Source organism: Dermacentor variabilis, chromosome 7 (assembly GCF_050947875.1).
Source record: "Dermacentor variabilis isolate Ectoservices chromosome 7, ASM5094787v1, whole genome shotgun sequence".
NCBI lineage: Eukaryota > Metazoa > Arthropoda > Arachnida > Ixodida > Ixodidae > Dermacentor > Dermacentor variabilis.
Window position 1 is genome coordinate 138,090,625 of NC_134574.1, and position 16,075 is coordinate 138,106,699.

General features: G+C 44.9%; 1 protein-coding gene across 1 annotated transcript in view; it reads right to left on the reverse strand.

The window, feature by feature from the left end:
- sav (scaffold protein salvador) overlaps positions 1–15,754 on the reverse strand; it is a 32,133-nt gene extending 16,379 nt beyond the window's left edge. Inside the window, exons 1-6 of the mRNA XM_075699391.1 lie at positions 15,514–15,754; positions 14,939–15,067; positions 13,171–13,522; positions 8,001–8,203; positions 5,876–6,151; positions 2,854–3,166 (exon numbers count right to left, since the gene is read on the reverse strand). Of these exons, the coding sequence (XP_075555506.1) occupies positions 2,854–3,166; positions 5,876–6,151; positions 8,001–8,203; positions 13,171–13,522; positions 14,939–15,026 (1,232 nt within the window). The 5' untranslated portion in view covers positions 15,027–15,067; positions 15,514–15,754. The remainder of the gene's footprint in view (positions 1–2,853; positions 3,167–5,875; positions 6,152–8,000; positions 8,204–13,170; positions 13,523–14,938; positions 15,068–15,513) is intronic.
- Between the last annotated feature and the right edge of the window lie 321 nt (positions 15,755–16,075).

The following is a 16,075-nucleotide window of genomic DNA, read 5'->3' on the forward strand; positions in this document are numbered from 1 at the left end:
GCGTTTTTTTCTTTTTTTTTTTCAATGTGGGCTTATATCTACATATGCTGGAACCATTGCAGTCTGCCCCCAGAGAAATGCTACCACTGCAGCCTCGTAGGAGCTCAGCAACAGAACATTTCAATACAGGCGACTCTCGTTACAAGGGATCCTGATAATCCGACAAAAAGCGTCCGCTTTATCTGAAGTCCGTAATATCCCGAAATGCTTCACTTCCGAAGCTTTCGTCACAATGTCTGACAACTCTAATGCAAAGAGTGAGTGACGAACTTCCAAAATAAAGAACAAGCAAGAAAAGCCGCAGTCTCACCTGAAAGGTGAAGCATCAAATGCAGCAGCAAATTAAGCAAGATAAGTGTGGCAGCAGCAGCGAGCGAATTCAGCTTCACGCTTTAATTAATCAATCAATCTTTATTAGGAATACAACAGTAAGTAGTCATCCAGAAGGAGGTCCCTCCTTCACTCAGTTCATTTTATTCAAGTTTTATTTGAGAATCTGGCTACAGTATAACATTGTCATAATCATGTTGAAAGGCGGCACTAACTTACCGTAAAAACCGGAATATAAGTTGAACTTTTTTTCAAAAAACCACTGCGAAAAGTAGACCCTTGTCTTATATACCGGACATTGGCGGAAAAACTATGGAAGTCTTGCAACAATGGGCGGATGAAGTAAAGAGCCGCCTTCACCATCGACATCAGCAGTAGCGCGGCGTGGTGACATTGTGGCACCCCCAATTAGCGTTTACACTGTCACAAAGTTATATTGGTTAAAGGCTGCTTTTTCACATTTTGTTTCAAAATGAGCGGAAGCCGTCGGCAATTCACCGTCGCCTTCAAGAAAAAGGCGATTGAGTGCGCGGAAGCCCATGGCAACCTCGCGGCACAGCACGAATTTGGAGTATCCGAAAAGAGCATTCGGTACTGGCGGAGGCAGAAGCAGCAAACCAACAGAAAACGTCGTTCTGTGGGTGGACCGCAGAAGTGGAAGACAAGGCTGCGGAGTTCGTCCGAGAGTTGCGTGTAAGATCGCTGCCTGTGACTGCCGAATGCATAAGTTTGAAAGAGGTAGAGATTGCGCACGCCTCTGGACTGGGCAGCGAGAAGCACTCGTCATCCGACTCTAGTTCAGACGACTCTGATCAAAGGCGTTGCTCTGATTCGGAGTAGCACTTGCACACTTCGTGCCCTTCTGTATACTGTACACCCGGCCAATTTTTAAAAGTATTGCGTGACCATCGACCCGCGTGTTTGTCAGCACCTTATCATCACGGCACAGAGCAACGAAATAGCGAAAGTAAGCGCACGTGTACACATGCGCGTATCTCGTTTGTTTCGCCGCTCAGCGCTGTTAATAAGGTGCTGACAAGCACGCGGGTCGATGGCCGCGCGATACTGTTAAAAATTGGCCGGGAGCACATGCGAGCAGTATTTAAATAAAATGAGTCGCATTTGTTTCAAGGTAGGGGTGTCTTTCGGTACTTTTGCCATTGAAAGAGATATTTTTTGGAATTCGTTAGTTGGGGGGGATCGACCTACCGTATTTACACGATTGTAAGTCGACTCGAATGTAAGTCGACCCCCCCATATCGCTTCACCGGAAAAAAAAAAAAAAAAAAACCGAAGGCGCATTCGATAACGAAAATTTATTAGTAGCTGACATGGTCACTGGACTACTCGTCTTCACTAGTGCTGCCATCGTCATTGTTGCTGCGGTCCCACGGCGCGTCGTGGTCCAGCGAAATTTCAAATTTGGCAAACGACCGCACCAGGACATCTTGCAGAACAGCAGCCCACGCCAAATGCAACCAACCACACGCAGCCGTCAGGGAGGCTCTTTTGACAGGTCCGGTTGGCGTAATTTCGCAGTCTTCTGCCGCCAGCCACTCGTACTCACGGCAGAGCAGAACCTTAAAATTAAGGCGAAGGTCCGGGTTTGTTTCATGACCACGTCACACTTCACTGGCAGGGACCGATCACGCATTTCAGCGACGCTGCCGCAAGCTTAGCCTACAGCTCCGGAAAACGTCCAGACTTCGGCACGTGGGAAATTTCTCACTTGCCGCCACAGGGTGAAAATTTCGCTTCGCTGCAGTCGCCACTCTCGCACCACCCGTTTAGAAACATCGAAATTGCAGCCCGCAGCGCAGCGATTTCTTTCTTCGGCGTAAAGGATGGCAGCCCCCTTGAACGCTGCTGTGAACGAGTGCCGAAAGATTAGTGGGCCTGCAGCACTCATGACGACTGGGGAAGCATAGAAGTAGCACGTAGCCGGCAGTCAAGTGGAGCGCGTCAAAAAGTTGGTCAAACCAATGCCAATGCCTTTAAACAGAGAAAGAGAAACCCGCGAACGGTGTCTGCTCTTCCATGAACTACCGATACTCCCCGCAAGCGCCGCCGTTCTAAGGGTGCCGCCGCAAATGGGAACAGCGGCCCTTCCATCAACTATCGACACCCCCCATGAGTGTTGCATGCACTGTAAGACTCTCAAAAATGTTGAAAAACCCTTCCGAAAAGCAAACAAACAAGCGGGATAGCGAAAAGATACGGGTAGGTCCATAGAGCAAACATAAAATTGTAACTACGTTGTAGCTCTCGTTGGTATCGCTTTTTTTTGGGCGGGGCCATGTTTTGGTTTCGATTGTGAGTCGACCCCCCAACTTTAGACTTTCAAATTTTAAAAAAGGGGTCGACTTACAATCGTGTAAATACGGTATATTCCGGCCCGACCGATAGTCCGGTTTTTACGGTACTTCATTTTGTTCACTAGTTTGTTACAAGCCATTTCGCTACAACCCGGTTTCCCTGGATTCCAGCAACCCTAACTAACACAGAAAAAGGCAGAACTCGCACCTCTGCAGGGACGTATTGCTGCCGCCAGCGGAGGACACGTTTTGCGGTGCAAGGCTGAGAAGCTGCGGATGGCTGGACGTGGGAGATGCAGTCGTCGCCACGGCGCCGGCGGCAGACACGGCGAGGTGGCCGCTCGGGACAGGAAGCGCAGCGGTGGCACTCGTGATGGCCGCGGGCAGCAGTTGGCTGGAGCTGAAGATGCCCGGGGTGTACGTGACCACCGTGGTGGCCGATATCGACACCGGCGATGGCAGCTGGTGCTGGCTGCTCACACTGCCGCTGCTGCTCACGGGGCTGGAGCCACCGGCGTTCACTGGACGAAGACGGGATCGCAAAAGAAAACCGTCATAATTTAGCAATTCAAAGCTTTAAAGTGGTTTAGCAATTAGCATTATGTAAACACTCCCTTGCGTAACACTTTCTTTTTAGGGAGTCTTGTAGGTAATAAAATGAAACTTCAGTAGAGTTCAAGCAGGCGTCTGTGCCTGTACTTCTATCTGTTTCTTTTTTTCCTCCATTCAGGCCTCAGCTCTATTTGTCCAGTGAGTCCTTGAACTCATTCAAGTGGTGGTTTATCTTGACAGTGCCACCATCTAAAGAAATACAAGTACTGTTTTTTGTGACGCACACAGCGTCAGGTTTGTCCACTACTGTGTTACCTGGCCCGCCCTCCGAAATACAGGTAAAGGTGCCACCACTCGGAGTTGTGCCGGGTGCGAAACCCCTCACAGGTTGCCAAATGCCAAAGCTGTGTGATATAGTGCAGCAGTTAGCGCATCCAGCTCCGAACTGTATGTTGCCGCAAGGACATGGGTTTGAATACCAATGGCGGTGGTGAAAGAACAACATACGAAAAGTTGGTGTAACAAGTACCAGTACCATTTGGCCGTCAGTTCTCAGATTTTTCGAACATTGGCGCTGCCTCACAGCTTTTGGGCCTCTTCCACCATGGGCACCACGTTGCAGCTCATACTGAATGCGATGGTACAAGGAATTCTTGAACATATACCTCATACATAAGCATATTTCAGAATTTTTAGATAAGTATAATATTTTGTCAAGTTCTTACCATGGATTCAGGAAAGGGTTTTCTACTTGCACTCAATTAGTAATTACCGTACATGATTTCACTCAAGCTATAAATTCTGGAAAACAGATTGAGGCAATTTTTATGGATTTCGCTATTTTATGGATTTCGCTAAAGCTTTTGATAATGCCTCTCAAAATAAACTACTCTTTAAGCTAGATATAATGTTTAAAAACACTCAGCTTGCTAAGTGGATTTCTGCTTATCTCTCAAATAGAAAACAGTATGTTTCCTTTAATGATCACTGTTCTCACGCAGTACCAGTTGACTCTGGTGTCCTTCAGGGCTCTGTGCTCGGGCCCCTTCTGTTTCTTTTATCTATAAATGATATAATACAAGACATACCTTTAAAAGTTAAGTTATATGCAGATGACGGCATCCTTTACTCGGAAATCAAAAGCCAGCAAGATCAAATTAATTTGAACGAAGCACTTCAAAGGGTTGTTCGTTGATGTGATAAATGGCAAATGTTTATTAATTTTGAAAAGAACATTTTCATAAAAATTTCACGTAGACATAATCCTCTTCATTAGACATATTCGGCTTGTGATGTCTTTCTGCTGGAAGTGGAGCACTACAAGTATCTTGGTCTTTGGATTTCACATGACCCTAGCTGGACGAAACACAAACACTGTAATTAGCTCATCTAACTATAAACTATTTTATCTAAGACAAGCTCTCAAACTTTCTGCTCCCGCTGTCCGCTTTATTGCATTTAGGGCAATTGTTCAGCCAACTTTAGATTATGCATCTATAATTGGTACCCGTACACTTAGGAACGTGTTAACCAAACTGAAAAAAATGCGAGAGTGTGGCGAGATTTACTTATAACAGCTTTGAGCGAACTTCGATCAGATCATTATCAGCAAAAGCCAACCTCTCAATGCTAACGCAAAGAAATCATGTTTTGAGACTGAAATACTTGTTTCAGTTAAAGGTTATATATTATAAGGTAGACATATCACAGATACTTTCTTTTTCTACAGAATATGCCCCAAGGCAGAGACACGCCTTGACCATAACTCCCTTTTTCCACTCGAAATAACACTTTTAAGTATTCGTTTTTTGCTAGGACAATAAGTGAATGGAATAAACTCACTAATGAAGTCCTTTCACAACTATCCGTAAACCTTTCTGCTGTACGCCTACAGCAGTGACTTCTCACACGTCGCGCTATGTTTATTATATGCTCTCGCACTTGGTTCCGGTTCATCATTGTGTTTACATTGCCAAATTACGTACTTCCTTTCAGCGTATTTTTTTTATTGCTACGGGGAAAACACGGGGAAGGCAAGAGAGATGGAAATTCAAGACAATGAGCAAAACGAGAACAAGGTGAAAGCAGGAGCCTGCAGGAGCCAACGCTTCGACAAGTGGACTTGTCTTCTTCAAAGCGACATATGCTTTCCTCGCCACAGTACATATAGGTGGGTTCTCTTAAAGGGGAGAGGGTGTAAGGCGGGTGGGTGCGGCAACGAGCGAAGGTGTGCTAGCGGCGAGGGTGTCGAATTGAGAATAAAGGACTGCCGTGCACAACGCCAGGGACACGGCCACCCGTCAATCACATATCAACGCCCGTGTGTCAGCCAACGTGCCAACGGCATGCACAGCAGCCCTCTATTACCTGTTTCGCTGGTGGTCGTGGGCTATCGTGTCTCTGAAAGAGATGATAGAAGGAGCAACAGAAACCGGTGCTCGTTAAAAAAAAAAGAAACAAAAAAAGAAAACGCTCCTGCTTTCACCTTGTTCTCGTTTTGCTCATTGTCTTCTATTGTTACAGTTGTTCGCCAATTTGCAAAACCCAACAAATGTAATTCCACTCTGCTGAAACCCCAGCTCCGGGTTACAGTATATATAGATAAGTCAAATAAATGCGACAAGCTGGCTTTGCCTTCACGTAAATGTGGTTCGGGATCACCGCAGAGGAGCCCTCACCGGACACCCGAGTGATGTGTGGTGGGCCCGGGCTATGGAGGGGTTGGTGGTGTTCAGCAGGGTGAAGCGACAGCTGGTTGTGGCTCTGCTGTGCGTACTGCTGCCGCTTCTGCTGGTGGTACAGCTGGATCTGGTAGTTCTCCTCCATCTGGTGATAGTAGTTGTCCTGCAATGCCGAGTCCAGGGCCAGCCGGTCTTCTGGCATCCCCCCCGCTGCCCCGATCATCATCGATGATGGTGACGGCAGAGGCTGCTGCTGCTGTTGGTGTTGAGAATCTGTGAAGTCGACAGGTGAGCTGGTTGGTGGCCGATCACTTCGAAAAGCGCCTGCAGGCAGCGTTTATGCCATCCGCATACTTCTTCGCGTTGCATTTTGTATGCTGCCTACTAGCCTCTCACCCTCATGAGTGATTGAGAATCTGCACAACTGCTGAGTAACGAGATGTGCAAGGTGCTCTGTCTCATGCCCGAAAAAGAATTAAATCGAACAATCTTGCATTAAAGAAACCTACTTTTTTTTACCTGACTTTAACACACCTCCAAATCCAACGTGCTACCCATTTTTGCAGGTTTAAAGAAAATAAAAGTGCACCTGAATATAACATGTCCCAGATTTACAAAAGAAAAATACAGCGTGCCCCTCAGGTTCGCAATAAGAAAAAAAAAAGGAGACATAAAGAATTTACCTTCATGCAATTTTGTTTTTGTATTTGACTGTAACATCTGCGCAAATTTCAAACCAGTTTTCCCTGAAGAAAGCTACACATTAGATTCAGGCAAATACGGCACCACTTCCATACTGTATGTACCAGATTGTAACGCGCAACCTTCTCAAGAAAATCAGTTTGAAAATTGCCCAAGTGCTGCTATCGTACACAAAATAATTTCCGGCGTACCCATATGCGATGGTGGTCTACGTTATGCGAGAGAATTCGCATGACACACACACACTTTTTCAACCTCCATTACATAACTGTTCACTTTATCTGTTGTCCCCAGATACCTATCACAACATGGTATGTGCTTAAGTACGATATGTACAACTCCGCACCCGTTGCCAACTGTTAGTATGGCGCCATGTATACTTACTTACCATGCTACTGGCCCGTGCTCAATTTCTCACACGCAACTAACTTTCTTAAATTTCATTTTTACGCAATCATTTTGAGCATTAGAGCATTGTGCTTGGAGAGTGAGGTTCAATCCGAAGAGCAACACATATTTCTTTAACTGAAGGGGCCCAAACGAAGGGGAGCAAAGTGCCTGAATGAGCCAAGGAATGTAAAAAATAAAATCAAGTGCACATTGGATTTGGGTGCAAATTATTTTCTTCCATTGAACCCGCAGAAACCCAGTAAGCGTCAGATTCGGGTGGACATTGGAACAGAGTAAATATAGTTATGCACATTTCTTTTAATGGGCAACATTCATGGACTATGCATGCCTAAATCCAAGTTATATTTTTTTTAACTTTGTTTGATGGTATCTTTACATAGAACATATTTATTTGCATTTGCATAGTAACTGGTTCCAAGCAGATAACACATGTCTGTACTTCACCTTACTGGGACGCTCTCATTTAGAGAGTGCCTCTATGGCAAATAAATATAAATGATTTTGTCTTAACCATTCCACCTGAAGCATCATTGCTGCCGAGGTGAGAAATGTGAAAACAACTAGCATGTTTAGGAGCACAATAAAACTTTACTCCTAATTGCAAAATGCTTGGCAAGTGCCGATGTGTTTGAATGCACCTAATGTTTATTAACTAAATAAATTGTTTCATTGTTATACTGGTGACTTGTATTTATATTATAGATATCAGTTTAATGAAGTCTGAGGTACTGTTTTATTACCGATATCCCATGATTACGATTAGATGCATTTGCGCTGAGTCACTATTTGTGATGCTTATTAGTTGTTGTTTTTTTTCAATATACAAGAACTTCTGCTGTCCTAGTGAGGCAGAGGCCTTAGTCAGGTAAACTGTGACCTACTTTTGTTTTGCCTGTGGGCAAAATCTTTAACTGCTCAAATAAATAAAATTCCCTAAAAAAGAAAACTCCAATGCCTGCCATACAATGCCTGCTCCAAACAGTCCTAATGGAGAGAGTGATTGGCTTGCCTTCAAAGTATGGGCCAGTTGATCCCTTGTGCAGATGCATGGGTGACTCATGGGCGAACGATGGCCGCTGCGAAACGTATGGATTGGCATACACGTGGGTCCCATGCGCCTGACCCTGCGGAGAGACGAGCACCACCTGCTGCGGCACCAGCTGAGGCACCGTGGCGATGGGCCTTGCTGCCGCCACGCTGACGCTCACACCCCTGCAAGCCAGAGTGGCAGGATATTTGAAGAGTCGCCATCATCATCAGCTGACGCAAGTCCACCGTGGAACAGAAGTTTCCTACGGAGACTGCTATAGCAGTGCTCCGTTTCATACTTCACAGCCAACACTACGGGGGCTAGGGAAGACTTCTCTTACCCATTGCATTTGCGGCCGAAAAATGGTCCATCGTGCCCCAATTCAATGTAGCATATTAAAGGGATATTAAAGGCAAATACTAAGTCGATGTGGACTGTTTAAATACCTTTCCAGAAACCTCGCAACGCTTGTTTTGTGCCAAGAAAAAGCCTAGTTTATGAGAGAATTGTATCTGAAGGGTCCGAATACCTTTATCAAAATTCAAATATACCGCCACCCAACCAGGGCATGGTGACATTGCCTTTGCTGCCATCAGTGAGTAAAACGACACCTGACAGACGGCGGCACCGAGCCAAGACAGAGCGGCGCTGCTTTTTAGTCTAGTGTAGATCGTTCGGGCATCCCCCGACATCACATCGAAGTCGAATTCTCTGCTATTCGCAGTTTGTATGAGTCTTGCGAGCTAGCCAAATCGGCGCAGCACTACACGATCAGGAAAGTACTGAAATGCAAAAGCGTGGGTGGCACAGAGTGGAGTGAAAACGAAACCTTTCGACAGTCTGCGTCGCTGTCAACAGTAATTTCAATGAGTTCTATTTTTCTAAATATGAAATGGTACTGGACAAGTAGCATTTTATTTCATCTTACAATACGAGGATATTTTTTGCGACGAGTAGTTGAGTACTAGTGACAGAATTTAACTGAGGAGTGCTTTCATCATCGGGCCAGTGCTTGAATGTCCTGGGGGAGTCTAATCATGTCTTGCATTTACCTGAATTTCTCGATTACTAAGGCTCTGTTCATGATAATATTGACGCCTTAAAGATTCTCAAGTACTAATCTTACACTTTAGCTTGACTTAGTATTTGCCTTTAAGGCCCCTTTAAGTCTCATACTTCTAGGTCACAATATACAGCATAGGTATTACATGAAAAGCACCGTAGATCTGGACTAATACTCCACCAAATGAGCGGAGTGGCATATTTCATGGCACCCAAGGCAACAGCACACAGTTTGTGCTTGTGATCAAAACATAGTACAGACCTTTCTTTTATGGACGCCATATTGCATAGGTAGTGGCGTCATCTATGAACAGTTGGCACGCTGGCTTGGGCGAGTGCTCCACATTGTATGGCAGGTACTATGGCGGCAGTGCTTGGAAGTTATTTCGCGCTCGCATCGTCTATTTAGCATGACGAGACGTCTTCTGCATGGGACACAGTTTTGTTAGATGCACTGAAGTGATTTAAGTCTACATGGTCAGAGTTTCTACTGGCGTTGAAGCAGATGGAGTGCGCTTAAGCAGATGCAGCACCTAGCGCAATGTGTGCGCATGTATTTGAGTCTACAATTGGCCTAGGAGATCAGTTGTGTACTCCAGAAAATTTGTTTCACGAATGTGACCTTACTGTGGCATTCCCACTAATCCTAAGCTGTGGTTCACTACTAATGAGTGGCTGCAAAACATATGGTAGGGATCGTAACAGCATGGGTACTGTTCTGCTGAGGAATAAGCTGTGCTGTTTACTTTCACAAGTGTTCAAATTATTCTCTGCAGATACATTGTGCCGCCACCTCATTTGTTGGATGAGGTTTTCGCCCACGAATGAAGTTTTGGTTAGTAATATAACGGCATACAGTGCAGTCACACTTGTAGAGTGGTGGAGCAGCCAGATGCCGATTGTGCAAGCATCCAAAGCAGTAGTAAATGCTGGCTAATAGATCTTTGTTGTTTATAATGCATGGCCTGAGCACGCGGCATGAACATGCTAGGTCTTAATGTGGCATTAGCCTGTGTTTTTATTTCTTTTTGTCTTGTTCGTCCCATCCTCCACTATGAACTCGCCCATTTTACAGAAATCGTGTCCTCACAAATAGCCTTGAGATTCTTTTTATGCGATCCCCTTTGGATATCAAGGCTCAATAGGGCAACAAGGCAATGCAAAAGCACAACGCTTACATGTAATCATGCTGGTTTACCTACCGCAGTGATCGCTGTGTTGGAGCCATGACATCAGCCTCCTACAGGAGGCTAACATAGACATAGCATAGTAAACTTGAAATCTGTGAGAATGATGCCGGTGGCTGATGCAAATGTCTTACAATGGTCGGTGCTTAGGCGTTTCGAGATTGCATTGGGATGGCAGTACATGAGCACTCTATAATGTTTTAGTTGTTACACCGAGCAACCAGATAGTGCGACCATTTTCAAATTTACGCTGGCAATTCACAGACGTCGCTGCTCTTCGTCGAGTAAAAAAACCAATACAGCCAAAATAGTTCACAACACATGCACAAACAGCGGCTGATGATACCCGTCGCATGTTTGTTCAGGCAAGACAAATTTCAACATACTGTAGTTACCGAAAGGCAACACAGTGGTTCTTTGACGACTTCGTATGAACTGACATCCCATAAATTACACCAATAACGAGCTAAATCACCTCCAAATCAATCTGCAGCACACAACGGCAACACATTCAAGCAGTGCCACGCTGGCTCACACACGCCAGAGAGGTGTAAAGGCTTGCGCCATGGGCCCTTTCCTTCTCACCCGATGAAAAGGTGCGTAGTCTATATATATATTATAATAAGGATCTGATGTAATTGGAAGTCCAGAAGCTGTATTTTTAATATACGATGTAGCCATTCCACACGGAGGGTGATGCAGATCATGAACAAGTCTTAGAAAGAAACTCCTACAGCCACACTAAACATGTAGCTTCCACAGCATTGCCTGTTAACATGAACCGCAGTACAGAGGAAACGCTGGCACTGCGATTGTTAAGCTACCATAAAATGATGATATTGCACTCAACCTTGTTACAATTAAGTTGCATCAGAGACATGAGTATTGCTATTGATGCAAGGATGGGTGTTCTCAGTTTCTATTTTCTCAAAATTCGACATACTTTTATCATTTCCCTTTTTTTCTTTTAAAACTAAAAATGCTGCACCTAAGTTACATACCCAAAATTCGCTATTAAGCGTATGTTCATAACACGCTAACACAGACAAAAAAACGTTTTAGATTTACTTGGTTATATCTGTACGCATTGTATCGAGGCTTATCTGTATGTGGATTTGTCTAATTGTTGTGCTAGTGCCTTCAGAAATTGTTGTCGCACTGTTTATCATGACGCACTATCGTCGTCAAATGAAATGTGGACAGCGAGCACGTAACTAAAGGTATAGTGTGCGCCATCCAGTCATTACCATTGACAAGCGCACTCATCTGGTTTGACCACAGTGAGCGATGATGCGCCCCCTTTTCATTTCTGTTCTGGTCCTTTTATTTGAAAACGAAAAAAGAGAAATCAAGGAAAACAAGCTAAAATGTCACAGTGCATAGGACGATTATTATCACCCAGTGCAGCGAAACCGCATGTGCTATTGGCATCAAATGAAATGCGAACAGCTATGCATGTGGTACAGTTTGCGCAGTCATCATTACTGCAACATCATCTTTTCTCGCTTTCAAATAAAGGATAACCAGAACAGAAAGGAAAATATTGCTGTAGAGGGAGAGCATCATCCCGCGATGCGGCCAAACCGGAGTTAGGCGCTCCGCTGTTCGCGTTTCATTCCATGCCGATAGTACCTTTACTGTGTTCATGAAGTGGTACGTTGGAAACGTGCTGGAAATAGTGAAAGGCGAGTGCGATAGCGACTGTATGCCAGCAGTTGCGAGAAGCAGGCGACAAACGCGGCCCTAGCCGTAAGGAAGTAATATTTTGTTATCAAGTCAATGTCCATCAGGTTCATGTTCTCCGATGTGTTGAATAGTTCCATCAATAAAAGCCACGCGCTTTCATGGTTTACTGTCCAACTGCTGTAGTCATATACAAGTCAAGGCATTCTTTTTTATCCAAGTTAAGCTAAGTTTTCGAAATCAAAACAGTGCCCTTACATGTCACACGCACAGTTCAGTGTGTCACCTGAGCCACATGTGCGCTCTTGCATCTCACAGGGAGACCCCAGAACTCGAGGTACTCACTTGAAAACTCCCAAACGTACAAAATCCCTCACGTGCACCGCCATGCAATGAGGAATGCCAAAGTTCGCCACGATTCTGTCGTTCCACTAATTGCCGTAAAGGCAGTACCGCTTGTCAGCATGAACTTTTCTTTAGCTGGTAATATGCATAGAATAAAGAGCAAACGCCTATATAATAAAAGAATGTGATTTCAAACAATAAGTATGGCACACTTGATAGCAGCTGACCTAGGTAGTGTAATCTGAATGCAAGAATCTCTACACGAAGGTTTCACTGCAAGTTGATGCGACATACCGTTTTTCATGATTTTCTGTGCCAGTGTGAAATTATAATCCCCAATTAAATTGCAAATAGCATGCTCAATTCTAAAGTGATGGTCTTTTAATCTAAACCAACATCTTATGACACGTTCTGGGTGGTTGTCGCTCTCTTTAAACCATAAAAGTCTTTGCTGGCCTCTGCAATTTTGTCAAATGTGTGCAGTAATGGCTGGCCACTAAAGCTGGAAAAAATAGAAGGTCCAAGCTCGCTGCGCATCAGTTTCAACTGTCCACTTTCATTTCCTTCACTTACTTGCACCAAATGTAAGCTATAGCAAAAGATGCATTACGGGCAAACAAAGACGTTACATGACGATTCCATTCTGAAAAAGCATTGTATGTGCGCATATGACTGTTTTAAGTCAAGCCAAGTTCAAAACAAGCCTCACACACCCGCACAATAAAATCCTTGCTAACTAGCCATTATCGTAAGCAAACTGCCATCAGCACGTCGGCAAGGTGGCTCGTGCTACCAGTGAAGCTGATGCTGGAACCTTCGACATCCAACCGACACAACTGGGTTAGTGACTCGGGAAAGAGATAAAGCCTCACCCAACAGTGCTGGACGCTGCATGCCTTGCCTTTGGCGACGAGCTGGTCGCGCTTTGTTCGGGCACGCCCAGGGACGCACCCCCGGCCGTCGCCGCCGCCGCGCTCAGATGCGAATGCTGCCCAACAGGGACCGGAGACGCGGACCTTAGAAACGGTCCCAGCGGAGCGTTGTGCTCTTTGGCGTTTCCGGAGGCACCCTGTGGCACCGAGAGGCTCTGTTGGCCTGCCCGGTTCTGACAGGCTCGGGCGCATTTCTGAGCCAAGCTGGCAGGCTCCGACGCAGACTGCTCTTGCGCCTCTTCGGCCGATCGCTGGTTCTGGCGGTGGTTCGCGGTTGTCCAGGTGTTCACCACTGGAACGAGGTGCATCACTCGCAGTCAAGGGTTTGAAAGAAAAATGTCCTGCCACCTAAAGTCATAGCAGTGACAAATAAATTGGAGTTTCGGTGCTCGTACGGGCACGTTATTCACAAGGCACTGCACAGCAGCACAATTGATGATTTGGCGCCCGTACAGGCACCAAACCATCAACTTGGTCATTGCGCAATGCCTGTGCAAGGGCTCCGTAGATCAAGCGTATGCGCGCCTCGCAAATAACATACACGCGCGAGCACCAAAATGTTCATTTCATAATAATAATAATAATAATAATAATAATAATAATAATAATAATAATAATAATAATAATAATAATAACTTTATTCATGAAAACAAATGGTACAAAGTGCCAAGGCATTACGTGGTCAGTCACAAGATCTGTAACTGCTATACAAGGTACTATACTTGCAACATGCGTTTGTTTTACAGGAAATTCGAGAATACACAATGACAGTCGGTGTACCCATGAAATGCAACAGTTAACTGAACAAGACTGAGTTTTAGAGGAATATGAAGACCAACCAAGAGCGGTCAAACAGGGGATTGGCCTAGTTCCTGTTTTCAACCAGGAACTATCAGACTAGACAAATTGCCTCCCTATTGTGATTTTATGTTATCTACACATGTCAACAAAAGTTTTCTTAAACTAAATGCCTTGAGCTAAAGCCACCGTGTCAACAAGAGGACTTGTTTTCTGAAGACAAGTCTCCTTATCAAAATAGTGGATCCGGCCTGATGCATCCATTGTTGGCCCACTGTTAACATATACAAACAAGGCATTCCTGCAGTTCTGTCGTTGTAGAGCATACAAGTACAAGGACGTCTGCATTTTTAAACTATGTAGCAATGTGATATGAGGAAAATTTAAGCACTTATGTTCTTCATCCTTTATTACTGTACATAGTTATCGACCTTGTCTTTGCCTACAGGCTCTGTCTGCAGGGCGCCGAATTAAAGTGTTGGTTCAAGCACAGTTACAAGTGGTGGAGGTGCTAAGTACACTACCTAGCTTCGAACTAAGGTTCACTAGATGTGAAACTGGGGTTAATGATAAAAAAAAAATTAACCATATGAACCTGGTAGTTTAGATATATACAGCGGGTGCAAAGAAAATTAAATTCCTTTTTAGTGCGTTCTCGTGCATTACAAGCAGAGCGCGCCAAAGCAAAAAGCCCATGTAGGTCAGTTTGATGAAGGGAAAGGTCAGAACAGCTATTACAGTTCGAGCGATGCAACCGTCAAGTTAAAGTTACACGTCGCGTTTTTAGTTGGCGGGGGAAACAAAGCGGTTTCTCGCTTTCAAAGCTGCATCAGTTTTGCAGAAAGGCTGAAACGCAAGTGCGACAGTCAGGTTGAGCGCGAAGTGAAACGAACATCATCCTCCGACTGACCTGGTACATGCGGTGGTGTTTCCTTTTTGACGTACTTGCCTGCCACACCATCTCGAAGATATTTGAGGTCTTTTTTCTTCGATAACATCAGACTATCGCTTGATCATTGTAGGAAGACCACCTCAACTCCTGCCGTAAAGAGATGCGATAAAAAACGAGAGAGGTATCAGACACCACGACGACTTCTTGCTCCGATAGAGATAACGGCAAAAAGTGTCGTCTGAAAGGAATGCGGCGCATGTAAAAAAAAAGTGGGGGGTCCTTAATTGCAACAGCCCTTCTCAAACGCCGTGAGGTGAAAGAGCTCTTAAAGCGTTGCGGCGAAACCCAAGCCACGAGTATATCTCGGTGCTATCTGCTTGAAGTATGTTAAGTCGAAAGTACTACACAAGCAGCAGGCAACCTTATTTAAGCAACGCACGATACACATTTGGGGAGCATTTTGCACATTCCTGAACGCGCTAGAGGCCACCGCCGCAGTCAAGTGCGCGATTTTCTATATCTAGCAGTACGATAACTGCAAAGTCACTTGAGAAAATAATCTTAAGACCACAAAGTCATGCGGAGGTGCATACCATTTTAGACGCGGGTCACTACAGTTTTCACCTCTGAAGTGGCGGCGAGTTGTTTACTCAGTTATCGGTCGCCCTCGGCCGCTGAATGTCAATACTTGTCACTGACCGAGCGAGCATGATTAGCGATGCGACTCGACAGCCTATTTGGCTAGAAAGATTAGCACGGAACTCCACAAGTTGCCCCCAAAAGCGTAGACGTGTGCTGAGAAATGCTGAGAAAGTAACTGCCTGCGCTGCTGTCGCCATCTGTGTTTGTGATGGAGAAGCGAAACAAGATGGCGCTGCGAGCGCCACCGGCGCGATTTTTTTTTTTTTTCCCTTGCTTTTCAGTTACTCGGATGCAGGGATGCAGGCAAAAAATATGCATTTACTCTTAGTAATGGAAAGTTGGTTGTGCTCTATGTCGATTTCTACTGAATAGTAATATTGTTGGTGTTTGTCAAAATGCGTAATCTAACTTCTCGGAAGAGCTGCTTTGAGGGGTGGAACTATATACGAAATTTTGAACAGCGTTTCTTTATTTCCGTCTTCCTTTTCGTGAAATTAACACAACACAATGAAT